Source organism: Thamnophis sirtalis, unplaced genomic scaffold (assembly GCF_051295495.1).
Source record: "Thamnophis sirtalis isolate CommonGarterSnake01/CBP01778 unplaced genomic scaffold, rThaSir2_p1.2 scaffold_13, whole genome shotgun sequence".
Taxonomy (NCBI): Eukaryota; Metazoa; Chordata; class Lepidosauria; order Squamata; family Natricidae; genus Thamnophis; species Thamnophis sirtalis.
The window spans coordinates 2,431,202-2,447,355 of record NW_028261393.1 but is presented as its reverse complement, the minus strand read 5'-3'; the positions used below and the strand labels follow the sequence as shown (position 1 = coordinate 2,447,355).

General features: G+C 44.3%; 1 protein-coding gene across 1 annotated transcript; it reads right to left on the bottom strand.

Moving 5' to 3' along the window:
- Window positions 1-1,380: 1,380 nt before the first annotated feature.
- Window positions 1,381-16,113, bottom strand: LOC106552658 (galectin-6). Its single transcript, XM_087727944.1, has 16 exons — window positions 16,012-16,113; window positions 15,267-15,302; window positions 14,748-14,786; window positions 13,668-13,736; window positions 12,456-12,488; window positions 11,799-11,887; window positions 10,600-10,810; window positions 9,647-9,772; window positions 8,141-8,229; window positions 7,617-7,815; window positions 6,358-6,492; window positions 5,619-5,648; window positions 4,121-4,209; window positions 3,262-3,424; window positions 1,989-2,294; window positions 1,381-1,413 (listed from the first exon to the last, which is right to left on the bottom strand). The coding sequence occupies exons 1-15, from the start codon at window positions 16,111-16,113 to the stop codon at window positions 2,148-2,150; spliced, it is 1,557 nt and encodes a 518-aa protein (XP_087584070.1). The 3' UTR covers window positions 1,381-1,413; window positions 1,989-2,147.
- Between the last annotated feature and the right edge of the window lie 41 nt (window positions 16,114-16,154).

Sequence of the window (16,154 nt, the reverse complement as noted above, 5' to 3'; positions counted from 1 at the left end):
ACAAGTTTTAGGACTCCCTGTAGAAGAGCCTAATGCTGGGAACGATGGAGGGCAGAAGAAGAAGGGGACGACAGAGAATGAGGTGGCTGGATGGAGTCACTGAAGCAGTCAGCATGAGCTTCAATGGACTCCAGAGGATGCTAGAGGACAGGAAGGCCTGGAGGAACATGGGCAATGGGGGCGTGATGGGTCGGACACAACTTCACAACTAACAACAAACGTTTTAGTCATGGCACTTAACCTGCTTTTATCTGTGTTATGTCTTTCCAGAAAATCCAAAGCCATCAATGCCCAAAGCACCCACATAATTGTTATCAGGAAGACAACCCTTTCAATCCCATATTCCAACTGCAATATAATTCAGAAGAAGGGACTAGACAGCCATTTGTCCAGAATGGTAGAGGATCTCCTACCATGGACACGTGGTTGGACTAGAAGACCTCCAAGGTCCCTTCCAACCCTATTATTCTATTTTCTAAGTGTCTCAAAGCAAGCAAGCACTGCATTCCCTCACAGCTGGTACTTACGTAAGTAACTTATAGATAGTGGTACAACTTTGAATTTGAAGCTATATTTTTAAGGTCCAGACCAGTAATTCTGGCCTAGAGAAGTGTTTGAACTGCTGGGACTTTCTAAGAAGTAAAGACACTGTTTTCTCCTCAAGAGGACTAGAAGCATTGTGCACCACTGGTCATCTCAATTTTTCACTCCGACAGCACATGCTGTACAGTTGGGCCATGGGGATCTGGAAGGCCTCATTCTGAGGCAAAGGATAATTCAGCAGCAGTCCCTTTAATTGGATCAACTATTTGTGTTGGTTTCACACAACATATTTAATAGACTACTGAATTCACACATTTTGGAGAATGAATGGAAAATTTTACACATGGGTTGAGTTCACACTAAGCTCCCACAAGCTAACCAGGGTTAAAACAAGCTGTGTGAATGGAGAGACTTGGTATTGGTATTGGTATTTTATTATTTGTATGCCGCCCTTCTCCGGGAGGACTCAGGGCGGCGAACAATTCAAAGGGGAAAAAAAGGGGGAACATAAAAGACAAAATACAAATAATAAGAGTGGACAACAGTGGACTTGGTCTTTAACGGATCCATTTATGGGCATCCTAGGCTTTAGGGAAGTTGGGAATTTGTTTTCCCCTTTGAAAAAGTTCTATTCTCAATCCATGGACCCTGCAATCTGTAGATTATACAAAGCTATAAAATGGATCAGGACCCAATAGGAGGGTGGGATTTCTGGGGATTGAAATCCACACATCTTAAATCTGCCAAGTTTAAGAAACGTTGTTCCCACATAACTGGAAAAAAAATGTTTTGTATCTTCTACAGATCAAATTCAGAAGTTGGAAAAATAATGTTCCATTCCTTGATCAAGATGCTTTATTGAAAATGCTGCTTAATGCTGCTTAATGCGGCCGCGCGAGTGATTGTGGGTGCACCTCGGTTCACCCACATAACACCTATCCTCCGCGAGCTGCGCTGGCTACCTGTCGATCTCCGGATGCGCTTCAAGGTGCTACTAGTCACCCATAAAGCCCTGCATGGTAGTGGATCTGCGTACTTGAGAGACCGCCTTCTGCCAATTACCTCCCTGCGACCAATTAGATCTCATAGATTGGGCCTCCTCCGAATTCCATCGGCCAGCCAGTGCCGGCTGGCAACTACAAGGAGGAGGGCCTTCTCAGTAGTAGCCCCGACCCTTTGGAACGAGCTCCCCGTGGAGATTCATACCCTCACCACCGTCCAGGCCTTCCGCACAGCCCTTAAGAACTGGCTAGCCCGTCAGGCCTGGGGACAAGGATAGTTGCCCCTCCCGAATGATGAATGTATGTTGCTTATTACTTTTATTATATGTGTCTACGTCATTATTTGTATTTCCCCTCCCTGATTTTTATGTGAGCCGCCCTGAGTCCCCTCAGGGAAAAGGGCGGCCTACAAATGTTAATAAACATTCAAACAAACATTCAAACATTAATATTGTTATTGATTCTCGGATTGATTGATTAATTGACTGATTTATTTACTGGAGCTTGTAGATTTCCAGCAGAATTCGAAGTGTACTGGCAGACAGAGAGAGAGAGAAAAGAGGGGGAGGATCTGTGCTGCTACTGATGTCTCCCCCACATTGCTTAATACTTGATATAGGAAATGGTCACATCTCCTTTGATCTCGAGAGTGCGGATACGTTGAATAGTGGCATAACGATGGTTAAAGTTGAACAGGTGACGGCCGCTGGTATAAACCTTGAACTTTTCTTTGTCACAGCAGATCGAGACCTAGGAAGAGAGGAAGGTTATTAGTCTGGCAAATCAGCATATCTGGACCACTTTTGATCCCCCAGACAGGAGGGCCTGCCGCCCACACCATCCACAGTTTACATCAAAATCAAAACACATGCCCAATTCATAAAGGGTGGAGATTCATTGAGAGGGATTGCCACTGCCACACTGTTTTCTCCCTCTCCCAAAAAACCCCAAAGGCAACGCAAGGACAATTTTCCAGGAGAGAGCTAAAATCATGACATCAAGCTTCGAAATTGGGCTTTTGCTGTTACAACTATTATCGCTTCTCAGCTTGCCAACGAACCAATGGGGAAGGAAGGGGGAGATGGATTGCAGGCTCCAAACATCAAGGAGCCATCCGTGAGAACCGAGGACACTTCAACGGGAGTTTATCAGAACCAAAGGACTTTCTCACAACAATACCAGGAGACTCCCTTGGACAATGTGACCTGATCTAACAGGGGGAAGGAGAATCTAAACTTTTAACTATGTGGGTTTGCGTGGGAAATGGTTAGATCTGATTTTGCCCTCATCTTTGCTGAAATGAAGTACTCAATAGAGTTTTGAATTAAGAGATGGTATCCGCTCGGCTGTGCTTGCTTTTGTTGGGTTCATCAGTCGAAACGTTGACACGTTGTTCTGAATGCCCTTCTGATGAGGCAATTCCACTCTTCTCAACCAGAGGTTCAGATTGCAATTCCTAAAAGCAGTGCTATCTAGGGAATTATGGGGGATGGAGTCTTACACTCCTGGAAAGCATCTGCTGGGTCTTCTCTCCTCTCCCCACTGCCTGCCTGCTTGTCGGCCAACTAAAAGAAGCTCTTTGATGGGATCCAGGGCTGTCCTCCCAAGTCAGGTAAAATAAGGGCGATAGCATTACTTGAATAGCTGTGGCTGCCATCTTGACTTTTGTGACCTCCTCCCTGTTGATACCCCTTCCTGCTGGAATAGCTCAACTCACCTCAAAGTATTGCCCGAAATGGAAAGGGTTAAAAGGCAAATCATTTTCCTCATCTCCCCAGCTGCCTTTCAGATAAGTGTTGCGCACCACATATCTCCTTGGTTTCATGCGTGAATTAAGGTGCAGAGCAATATTCTGGCCAGCCTTTAAATTGATTACAAAGCTTGGAAAAAGAAAAAGAAAGCAGGCGTTGAAGACTAGATCTTGGACTAAATAAAAGGAAATCTGATTGCCCCCGCCCTTAATCCAATAGCAGTCTGACAGATCACTCCATGCGGGAGGACTAAAAGGAAAAAAAAACAGCTCTTCTTCCTCTTTGTAAATATTATCTATTGGGAGACTGTTGCTGAATGTTTTATCATTTTAGGTATTCATTCATTGCATTCACGTTCTACCACAATCAAACCCACTTTTTGTGAGCAATAAATGAGACATATGAAAAAAGAATACATATTCAGCTCCAGTCTTCTAATGACGAACAGCTGATCCTGCTTAATGGACTATTCCGGTCCTACTCATTCTTTACAGCCACCTCCTTAGCTAGAGTTCCCTAAACAATTCGACAATCCTTTCATGACATTTCAGACGTCCCCTTTCGGGGAACTCTGCCTACAGCTAACTGTCCACGCTTCTTCTTGTGGAAGTGAGTTCCAAAGACTACATGTGGAATATTGCTTCCACTCCCCTTAACCTCCTTGTCCTCTGGGCTGACCCTGCGGATACGCAGAGGAGATGGGAGAGTCAGAGAAAGGAGATCAACCAGGAAAGATCTGCAACAGGCCCTAACGCTGACATTTTGCTGTGCCAAATCCAAATCAGCCCTGCAAAAAAAAAAAAAAATGAGTGAGAGATTCGAAACCTTTTAGCGTCCTTCAGAATAAAGCCTCGCACTGTGATGGTCCTGCTGGTTCCCAGACCTCCAGGAATGTTGCCCGTGTAGGGCTCTGGCTAAAATAGACAAGAATCCAGGTTACATTTAGCGCCCCTTGTCCAACCATGCAGCTCTTGTCCCCGCTAGCTGGGGGTCAAGGTAGTGGCAGTCCAGTAGGACTTGAGTTGCCAAGCGGGAGACCCACAACAAGGCAGAAAGCAGCTTGTGAGATCTTATATTGGATCTTTTCTTTTCCTGCATTCCTTGTGGTTACAAGCGTCGCTGCCTTTGACCAGGTACTGTATATACTCGAGTATAAGCCTAGTTTTTCAGCCCACTTTTTGGGCTGAAAAAAGCCGCCTCGGCTTATACTCGAGTCAGTGAAAAATTTGCCCGAAAGGGAGGAGAAAAAGGGGCGGGGCCATGCCGCTGGGTGACACTCGTGAATGGCCCAGTGCCCCTGTGAGTTTCCCCTCCCTCTGTGTCAGTTTGACGCGCAGCGCGCACCGCACCATCCCCCCTCCTCACGTTCTAATGTAATGCAGGGCTGTCTTACGATTCCCCTTCCTCCCCCTCCTGCCGCTCTGCAACGATGTCCCACCTCCTCCTTGTTATGGCAAGCAGCCACATAGCGATGTCCCACCTCCTCTGGTACAGTGATCCAATGATAGGAATCACTGTGCCGTGTGTCATAGGAGGCGGGACATCGCTCCCGCGGCTGCACGGGACATCATCATCACAGCGGGACATCAGCATCATGAGGTGAGTGAAGTATTTCATTGAATACACCGCTAGTTTACTGTTTTTCTTTGAAATAAATATTCAAAAACATTATTGGTATCTATTTTTATTTTTGAAATTTACCGGTAGCTGCTGCATTTCCCACCCTAGGCTTATACTCGAGTCAATAACTTTTCCAGTTTTTTGTGGTAAAATTAGGTGCCTCGGCTTATATTCGGGTCGGCCTATACTCGAGTATATACGGTAAGTAATTTTTGGCCTCAAAAGTAAGATACCAGCTGGGTTCAACCTTTCGTTTGCTCAGTAGGCTGTCCGCAGGCTGTGGCCAAACAGTCAAGATGGCAGTGTGGACAGACCCACCCAAGCAATGTGCAATGAAAACACACACACACACACAAATAGATGGGGTTGTGGTGGGGTTGGCGTGGCTGCTCAGTTTTATTTATCAAACCTGTGAAAGCCCCTGGGTTATGACTTCACAACGGACTAAATTTATAGATCAAATCATAAACCTTGGCTCTAAGAGCTGGTTTCATTGTGCAGATTGTAACATGGGGCAAATGGGCTAATATTAACCCCCCTTCTTAACCATAAAGAAGCTAATGTTCCCTTAGATATCCCACTCACTGTTGCTCCCTCCCCCCAACCACACACACACTTTCTGTGTGATTTTATAGTCTTGGTGAACCAAACCAAACATTAAGCAGGTGAGACAGGCTGAATTAGCAAGTCTTTTGATACTTACTGGGTAGTAGACTGCAGAGCCTGTCAACAGCTGATGGGAGAGAAATACAAAGAAGATATTAAAAACTGTGTGGTTTTTTTTTATTAGACTTATTAGACTTATATACCGCTTCATAGGGCTTTCAGCCCTCTCTAAGCAGTTTACAATTTTTTTAGCAAATTGAGTCAGCAACTTGCCCCCACAGACCGGGTCCTCATTTCACCCACCTCGGAAGGATGGAAGGCTGAGTCGACCTTGAGCCGGTGAGATTTGAACCGCTGAACTGCAGATCACAGTCAGCTAAAGTGGCCTGCAATACTGCACTCTAACCACTGCGCCACCTCGGCTCATTGTTCAGCCATTGCACACTTCTTGGCTGATGGGGTTTGTTAATAAGGATGTAGGGGGATTTCATAAGCCATTCCGGGAGTCGAGGTCCCACATCTTAAAATTGCCAGGCTGAGAAACTGCTTTATGGACAGTTGCAAAGGGGAGAGCAGGACAAGGGCCTGGTGTAAAACTCCTCCCTGTGCAGTTGCTGGTCCTACTCTCGCTGTAGGACTTTTATTTTATTTTTGCTTGCTTGTAGAGTTGTAAGCCAAGACAACTGAGGACCAAAAGGGACTGCAATTCTTAACGGTTAAGAAAAATGTACGAGAAGAATGATTGGAGGGGAGAAAGAGAAAGTGACAGCTTGGGGATTGAACCTACTCAGTATTTATTCCCAAAAAGTAATCAAGGGTTGATCTCAAATACTTACCATGTTCCCCACTATTTGTTCTCTCACTATGGTCAGAGATTGAAGGGTCAGGTGTCCATGAAAGTTAACGAACTTTACAAATTGGGGTGAGATTCTGTGCTCGAACTTGCAGAGGGGGCTTCCGTTCAGCAGAACCTGTCAGAGGGTAAAGTTGAAAGGATCAAGCCTCAATTGGGAGCCTCCATTTTCTTTGCTGGAAAAACCTGCTTAGTCTTGCCAGGAACACATCCCACCCTAAAGCTGAGCAGATTAAGCAAAGTCATAGAAGGGATCACAAGGGTTAAAATGAATGCATGCGAAAAGGGAGAGTCCTTCATTCCACTGATATCTATTTTTTTCCCCATGGACTAAAAGGTTTTCCATTCTGTAGCAGGATGCCCTCATTTAGTGACTGTTAGCAGTTAAGACACTGTTGAAGTAGTAACTTCGCAACTAGTCCTGGCATTTACAACCCTCACAGGATTGCAAAGCAAAGAAAAGCTGAAGTCCATTCAAAAACAGTCATGTTTTTGACCCCATTGATGGCTAAGTTGCTGGCCGTATTATCGCTAAACAAGGACTGCTTGCATATCACTTAAACTTTATCTAGACGTTGAGAAAGTCAGTATTCCCAGAGCCCATGTATGTATGGGCTCTGGGAAGTCAGGGGGAGGGAAGGGAGGTGGGGATCTAGGGGGAGGGGGGAGGGGGGAAATATAATATGTGTTAAATTTTAAAGCATGATTGCACTTGTATACTGTGGTTTTTTAATGTTAGTGTCAAAACAGAACAAACTGAATATATTGGAAGGTAATAGAAGTATACCGAAGGGAGGAGCTGAGTGAAAGAAGAAGGAGAGTAGAGAGGGTGAGAGAGAGGAAGAGGAGAAGGAAGGGAGGGAATGGATTAAGAGAGGGAGTGATAGGGTTAGGGTTACATAGAGGGGGAGGGGAAGTAAGTGTAGAGGGGTATGAGAGAAGGAAGAATGAAAGTTGGAGGGGGATGAAAGAGGGTGTATGGTGGGCTAAGGCGGTATATTGGGTTTGTATTGTAGGGGGCATTTTCTATAAAAGTGAGGGCTGTGTTTATTACCCAATGTTATATGCCTCGGTTGCACAGTAAACATGTGATTGTATAGAATGAAATGGAAATAAAAAAGACTTGTGGAAAGAGAAAGTCAGTATTAAATTCATTTGTGCTTCATTCTAGACAAATAGTTAATTTAGGAGGGGAGGAATGAACAGGTCCCAAATGCAGTCCCAAAGGAGCCTCGTACCAACCTGGTATTCGGCCTCATTGACAATGAAGATGATCTCAAAATTCTCACCCTTCTGTAAGGGTTTCGTATATCTATCTTCTTTTCGCCAGCTGCGAGATTCATATGAGTTGAGCACAACTATCCCTTGATTAATACGAGGGTTGAAGTGGAGGAGAATGTCGCCCTCCTCAAATTTACCAATGGCAAAGTCTATCCTGAAACTGGAAAGAAGAGAGGAAAAGGGAAGAAGGATTTTAAATGGGAGGGGCAGGAATCTCAGAGTAGAGGTCTCATTCCCCCTTTCTCCTTTGCCCTGAAACTAGAATCTATAGGATGCTGGGTTTCTGCTTGAAGAGAAGAATCAAGTTCCTAGCCATCATGCTTAGTTGTACTTAGAAGAAGCAGGAAGTAGAACTCTCCAAAGAATTAAGGAAGACTTTAATCTTGGCATAGAATTATTTAGCCTTCCCTTAACAACATGTTAATCTTATTACTATTGTTTCGAGTAATCTTGCCCTTCCTGTGAACCCCCCAAAGTAACATTACTTGTGGCCCCTTCTGGGCACTTTGCCTTGAACATATACAGACATTCCAGGATGGAGTCCATCAGAGACAGGATGACTGTAAGGTGTAGTCTGGAAGACATAAGATGATGATCAAAACCAATAACTATTGCAAAACAGAACTTTGTGTCAAGGTTCTGACTGCGAAACCCAATCAAGCCAGCATAGTTGAATTGATCCAATCTCTTAATGCAAAACTTTATTGAGTACATCATTTCAGCACAGCATGAGAGCAAAACCAGCTCTAACTAACTCCACTAACTCCCGTATAGATAAAGTATAGAACTTCCCCTCCCCCCCCCCCATTAATGCAGTCCATATTGTCCAATTAGGTGCAGAAGTATTGTTGTGAGAAGATGTCCATGGCTCTATCAAACACCTGTTGAAATGACCTTGCTTCCCATAAGATGGTTTCTTGTTATTGTCTGGCACTGACGTTCCAATTTTCCCCTCCCCGCCACCCCTTGATGATTGGCAAGTTGAGAAGCAATAATGGCTAAAACAGCACGAGCACACGTCAAACTTCACATTTTGACTTTCAAACCAGCCAACTGCAACCTGTGCCTTGTATCAGCCTTTCCATGAGGTTCTGAGTCAACCAGAGACCTCCTGGGAGGGCCTCTGTAAGGATTAATTCCCCCAACGCGGCAGGGGAGGAAGGCTGGAGGAAACACCAGAACCGCAGCTACGGACCGGTTCTGCTTTAGCTCTATGGGGGACAGGTAGAGGCCAAACTATTCACCGACTGTATTGAGACCTCAGCATCTCCTGGACAAGGTAGGGAAGTCCCATGAGCCACTCCCAGGGACACCTTCCCACCCAGGCTAATCTCATGCTTCCAACATGTTGGCTCTCAGGTTTTTTACCAGCCCAGATCATATACAGGATGATAGGAATTCTAATAACAGATCAGACAATGTTCTGACCTCGGAAGGATGGAAGGCTGAGTCAACCTTGAGCCACTCAGGATTGAACTCCTAACAGTGGGCAGAGTCAGCCTGCAATATTGCATTCTAACCACTGCGCCACACCACAGCTTCCCTTGTGACTGAAGACATAGGCTGCCATGTTCAGCCATCACATAATTCTTGGTCCTTGCGTTTGTTAATAAGAATGTGTGGGCATCTGTTAAGCCATTCTGGGAGTTGACGCCACGCATCTTAACATTGTTAAGTTGAGAAACACTTCTTTATATTCATCTACAAGGGTAAAACAGGATCTTGGCCTGGGATAAATTTCCTCCCTGTTCAGATGCTGGTCCTAGCATCACTCCAGGATGGATTTTTTTGCTAGCATGCAGAGTCATAAGCCAACACAACTGCAGACCCAAAAGGGCCATGATTTGTAGGGATGAAGAAAAAGGTGTATGAGAAGAATGACTGGAGAGGACAAAGAGAAAGTGATAGCTTGGGGAATCAATCCCCAAAGGGAGATCCCCAAAGAGAGATCAAAGATCAGGAGGTGCTGACATCTCAATACAAATACTTACCATCATTGCTCCTCCCATTACGGACACAAATTGCAGTTCCAGGTCTCCATCAATCCTAATGACCTGGACGTTTTGTGGGGGGATCCTGTGGTGATAGTTGCATATGCTCTTCCTGTTCATCAGGACCTGTCAGAGGACAAAGCCAAAAGGATCAACTCTCAGTTCGGATCATCCATTTCCTTTGGGGGGGAAAAACCCCTGTTTATTCTGCCCAGAAACACATCCCACCCCAAAACTAAGCAAGGGAGCCCCTAGAGGGGGTCAAAAAGATCAAAATATGTACATGTAAAAAGGGAGAGGCCTTTATTTCAACGATAGCAAGAGCAGTAAACTTATATACCACTTTACAATGCTTTACAGCCCACTCTAAGTTGTTTAAAGAGTCTGCATTATTGCCCCCAGCAATCAGGATCCTCATTTTACCCACCTCAAAAGGATGAAGGGCTGAGTCAACCTTGAGCCTGGTGGGATTTGAACTGCCAAATTGCAGTCAGCGGCAGTCAGCCGAAGTAACCCGCAGTACTGCACCCTTACCACTGCGCCACCTAGGCTCTTGAATACCCATTTTCCCCTCCAGATCAAAAGCTTTTCCCTTCAGTTACAGGTCCTCCTCATTAAGTGACTCTTTGCAGTTAGGACACTGATGAAATTGTAACTTTGCAACCAATGCTTACATTTACAGCCTTCACAGGACTGCAAGCCAAAAAAAGCTAAAGTTTGATCAGAAACACAGACATGGTTTCACTTAACAACGTCATCAATTACTCAGTTGTTACTAAACGAGAACATTTGTACATCACTTGAACCCTACATGGAAGATATGAAGTTGGGGAAGTCGGTATTAAGTACATTTGTGGCTCATTCCAGGCAAAGGGTGAATTCGGGGGGAGGGGGGACGAGACAACCAAAGAGGCACCTGAAGCCCTAAAGGAGCCTCAGTCACGGGTACCAACCTCGTATCCGAAATCACGGACAATCAAGATGACCTCGATTTGATCGCCTTTTTGGAAGAAATTCATATGTTTCTCTTCCTTTCCCCACCTGCCAGCCTGAAATGTGTTGAGCCCAAACGTCTCTGCATTGATGTGAGGCGTGAGGTGGAGGGGAACATCAGCCTCCTTATGGTGGCCACAGGCAAAGTCCAGCTGGAAATTCACCCAGGTTCTGGAAGAGAGAGGGAGAGAGGAAAAGACAAGCAGAAAATTAAATGGGAGGTGCAGGAAAGAGTAAAGTTCTCCCCCACCTCCTCTCCTTTGTCTTGAAGCTAGTATTTCTAGGAGACTGTCTTGTTTGCTTAAGAGAAGAATCAAGTTCCTAGCTATTGTGGCTTACTTGGAGTTAGAAAAAGCAGGAGGAGGAACTATAAAAAAAATAAGAAAGGATTTAATCTTGGCATGCAACTGGATAATATAATCTAGTCTCGACATAATAAACCTATGGCTATTATTTTCAGTTAGGTAGCTCTTTTTTTTTGTTTGTTTATTATTTATAGGCCGCCCTTTTCCCTGAGGGGACTCAGGGGGGCTTACAATTTGTGGGGAGGGGAATACAAGACAAGACATGAGACAATACGTAAGTAAAAATAGAACACAACATTCATTCATCATTCGGGTGGGGACAGATTATCTTTATCCCCAGGCCTGACGGGATAGCCAGGTCTTAAGGGCTGTGCGGAAGGTCTGGACGGTGGTGAGGGTGCGAATCTCCATGGGGAGATCGTCCCAAAGGGTCGGAGCTACTACTGAAAAGGCTCTCCTCCGTGTAGTTGCCAGTCGACACTGACTGGCAGATGGAACTCGGAGGAGGCTTAATCTGTGTGATCTAATAGGTCGTAGGGAGGTAATTGGCAGGAGGCGGTCTCTCAAGTACCCAGATCCACTACCATGGAGGGCTTTATGGGTGGTAAGTAGCACCTTGAAGCGCACCCGGAGATCAACAGGTAGCCAGCGCAGCTCGCAGAGGATAGGTGTTATGTGGGCGAACCGCGGTGCGCCCACAATCACTCGCGCGGCCGCATTCTGGACTAGCTGAAGTCGCCGGATGCTCTTCAAGGGCAGCCCCATGTAGAGCACGTTGCAGTATTCCAGCCTAGAGGTCACAAGGGCCCGAGTGACCGCTCTTGCCCTTCTGTGAGCCCCCAAAGAAACCTTACCTGTTCCTGTGTCTGGGCACTGTGCCTTGCATATATACAGACATCCCAGGATGGAGTCCGCCAGGGACAAGCTGATGGTAAGGGAGATCCTGGAAGACAGAAAATGATGAACTCAGCCAATGACTTTACTGCAAAGCACAACACTGACTTTTGAATCAGCCAACCGCAACATGTGCCTTGTTATCAGCCTTTCCAAGTGGCTTCGGCCTCTGCTGAGGATAAATCCCCACAACATAGCAGGGGAAGGAAGGTGTGCAGGAAGAACCAGAATTGCAGCCCCGGACCAGTTCTGCTTTTACAAGAAGGGGAAAGAACAGACATCCTGTGTTATAGATGCCTTTGGACCAGGGGTGGGATCTGGACGGCTTTACTGCCAGTTCACTTGTCCGCACGCTTCACGCAGTTCATTTAAAATTGTTCTGCGTATGCGCAGAACACAAAAAGAAAATGACAGTGGCAGCGGGGACCGGGGAACTGGTTCGGGGGCATGGCAGTTCTGGGACACCACTGCTTTGGACGAATATTTTGGCTCTTCCTGTTGTGATAATGTTCTGGGATGCTTTTGCTTTAGGCAGAATAAAGATAAAATTGTGCTTGTTCAGATCAAAGAAGAATATGAAAGAAAGCAAGGACAATAAATAAACAGAAGCTACTTACAGTTTTTTCATCTTCATCATCAGTAAATAGTCTCTAAAATGGAACAAAAGCATACCGTTATAATTACGATGTGGCTGTGAAACCTGTGAGGATTTGTGTGCCACTGCTCTTGGTTCAAATCAAGAGTGGGTCGGTGAGAACTACAGAGGGTATTAATGTCAATGGGATTGTTTGAGCAGAGTAGATGAAGCCATCCCAATCAAGAGAAATAGGCAATATCAACAGAGAGATGCAGCATTTAACATCTGCTGTGATCCAAGGAAATGGCTCCTTTCCAATAATCCAATAATATAAAACAGCGGTGTCAACTCCAAGGCCCACAGGCCAGATCCAGCTCACAGGGCCACCCTGGAAACGGCGAAGGACTGGCCCACGGTGCCTCTACCAGTGAAAACATAGGTCAGAAGGGCTGCACCTGCTCCCCTGAGTTCCATTTTCGGCTGCAACAGCCAGTAGTGGGTTTGCAATTTATTTTACTACCGGTTCGCTCATGTGCTGCGCAGAAGCATCCGGGCGGGTGGGCAGAGCCTTCCACCACCACCACTGCCAGTTTGTCTGATCAGGGCAGACCCCCACCTCTGGCAACGGCCTCATGCAACCCTCTGCCAGCGAAAACAGAGCGGAGAGCTGCGTATTTTTGCTGGCAAAGCCCTCGGGCTGGCACAGGCACCCCTGACACAAGTGACATCGAACTGGCCATGCCCACCCGACCCACTGAGATCAAACAAAACTCTGATGTGGCCCTCAATGAAATAAACGTTGACATCCTTGATCTAAAAACACATGACTTCTCTCTCCGTGCTGTCATTGCCTATTTCAATATTAGATATACGTATCATATTTTTATAATTATAATTTCATTACTCAGATAAGAAACATGCATTTCTTATCATAACATAGAGTGATTAAAGCCAAACAGACACCTTCAGGAAAAGTACAACTATTGATGGAGTTTCTTGACTTTTTCCCTCAGGAAAGGCCTATGAAGCCAGAATCTCTCAAGCCTGGTCTTGACGATAGTGATAATATTACCCTCCTTCAAATATAACCAAGAGTTTTTAGTTTCCTGTTGGAATTGTTCCTGAAATGTCTGTAAATCCTTCGGAGGGGACGAGGGGGTAGGGTAGGGGTCTCCAGCAGTCTCCAGAGGACTACTATGGACCTATCTCAGATGTATAACATTGAAAACATAGAAGAAATTAGACAACTTACCATCAGTATAGACACACCTTTATCATCCTTAACTTTCTTGATAATAGGTATTATCTTCTTTCCGATTGACTATAAGGTGGAAGAAGAAAACCATTATGGATTCCTTTAGAAGTTGTTCCAGTGTACGATACCTGTGGGCCTTGTCTGGGCCACTACAGACCACTAAAATAAATTGGTGAGCCCTTGAAGGCCACAGAGGATATTGATGTGAATGGCCTCACAACACCAGAGAAGGGTACGGAAAGCCACATCAACCCTTCAAGGCAAGCTAAGTCAAGGAAATTGTTGGGATTGCAGGGAAAATACCATAATATATATTAGCAAAATCTTAGAACCTATCCAAAAATCCATTATTCATTAATCCATTAACAACTGAAGTTGTTCCAGTGTACGATACCTGTGGGCCTTGTCTGGGCCACTACAGACCACTAAAATAAATTGGTGAGCCCTTGAAGGCCACAGAGGATATTGATGTGAATGGCCTCACAACACCAGAGAAGGGTACGTAAAGCCACATCAATCATTCAAGGCAAGCTATGTCAAGGAAATTAGAACCTATCTTAGAACCTATCCAAAAATCCATTATTCTTTTTCATGGAGAACAAAATGAAGCTGGTTTCCAGAGCAAATTCTGATAAAATTAATCCTGGGAAGCAAAATGAGGAAAGGCATCTCACTAGCAAAATTGTAGCTGACAGAAAGAGCATTTGAGCCGACAATCTACCATTTTGCAAAGAGAAGAACCACAAGTTAGTAAAAGAAAAACTGTGGGGAAACACTCCCCATCCTCAAAATGTCCCCTGGGGACAATTCCAAAATATATGCTTCTCCCTTTGCTATTCAGAACCCAGGGGATCCATCACTCCAGTTAAAGAGTCAGTGTTTTTTATAATAGTTATTTGAAGCTGCTTCACATGAAATATTTGGCCCTGCCTGCTCTTAGTTTCTGCTCCAAAGTCTCTGAAGATGGTAAAAGAAGATGTCATTCTAGGAGATATGAATAATAAAAGGTATATTCTATGGCATGCAAGAAGAATATTACACACAAAAAATCATGACACATGAGAAAAATCTACTTACTATTATCTCAGATTTTTTAACTTCACCTTTACCTATGTTCTGTAAAAGAAACAAAAGGTATTACTTTTATTTTGGAAAGATACGACACATGATTTCTCCAACTATGCCATCACTACAATCTTTGATTGCCCCCATTTGAAGTTATGGCTGTGCCCTGGAGATATTTAGGACTCAGTTCAAAAATTCCAATGCCACCATCGCCCTGTGTCCCTGTGCTTGTATGTCAGGAAATCAGGAATCAGCTCACAGGTGTAGTCATTTATAGCATCCCAGGGACCCCCTTAAGCAAAATAGTTTTAATGACCGCCATAAAAAAGGACATAAAATTGGGTCAGTCGTGTGTGTGACCCCAATTAAGACTGTCACAATTTACACCCAGGATGGGCAGCTCCATTGTGGTCCTAAATCAAGGACTACTTTTGTGTGATTTTAAGACAGGTGAATAATATAGTGGTTGCATTAGAACAGCAGAGAAAAATATCATTCACCCAAAAGGTAGATGAAGAAAGTGCTACTTACCATTAATTTATCAATGTCTTTTCCATTCAAAGCATTCTACAAGGCAAACAAACACTTCATATTTGAATTAAAATCCAAAAATCACATTTGAATTAAGTGCTGAGGCTTATTTAACTTTTTCTCTTTTCAATTTTCTTCAACATTCAAAATATGCATTGAGAAATCTAAAGTTAGTAAAGGTTGCATCTAATCATGAACAGATAGAAGATTGCTTAAAAAAGAGAAGCCAGACATGGCACTTGGGAGATAACACTCTTTTGTGCACATTGCCTTAAATATCCAGATTTCTTTCCTGAATTTAGATTCACATTAGTTCTACACCTTTATGATGGAATGTTGTTTTTTAATTCTGCTTCATGTAACCCCCCTTCTACTTCTTGTGCCTGTTCCTCCTCCAAGTAAGTTGAAATGTGAATATATATATATATAAAATAATTAAAGCGGATTTCAGTAACCCCTTTTCACACAAATCTGCAATATATACGGTATATTCTTATAGCAGCTACAAGAGGATTTTGTGTGGCGGGGGGGAGGAATATCAACTTAGATTCAGAACATTTTTTGGGGGGGGGGAGAACAAAATCCCAAAAAGATTTAGGCCATCCTTAGTCCTAAAGCCCTTCTTTTACAACTCAACCCATCCCACTGGGATGTTTGGGAAGTGAGAAATTTTTAAAAAGTATGGTTGCATGCAAGAAAGATATTTCACATGGAAAAGAGAGAAGATGGTCAAAAAGCTACTTACAATTATTTCCAATGTATATTCCTCACTCAGTTCATTCTGTAATGGAGACAAAGTGTACCAAAACTCTATTCTGACATGAGAAGATATGACTCTTCCTATCATGCTATCCCAACCATTTCATATGCCATAAAAATGTATTTCTT

Excerpts from the sequence above, each read along its gene's own strand:
- LOC106552658 (XM_087727944.1), bottom strand. The coding sequence starts at position 16,113 with ATGATAGGAAGAGTCATATCTTCTCATGTCAGAATAGAGTTTTGGTAC. Across the intron at positions 12,489-13,667 it reads AAGGTGTGTCTATACTGATG|AGACTATTTACTGATGATGA; the intron begins GTAAGTTGTCTA and ends GTTCCATTTTAG. Across the intron at positions 6,493-7,616 it reads TCAATGAGGCCGAATACCAG|GTTCTGCTGAACGGAAGCCC; the intron begins GTTGGTACGAGG and ends ACCCTCTGACAG.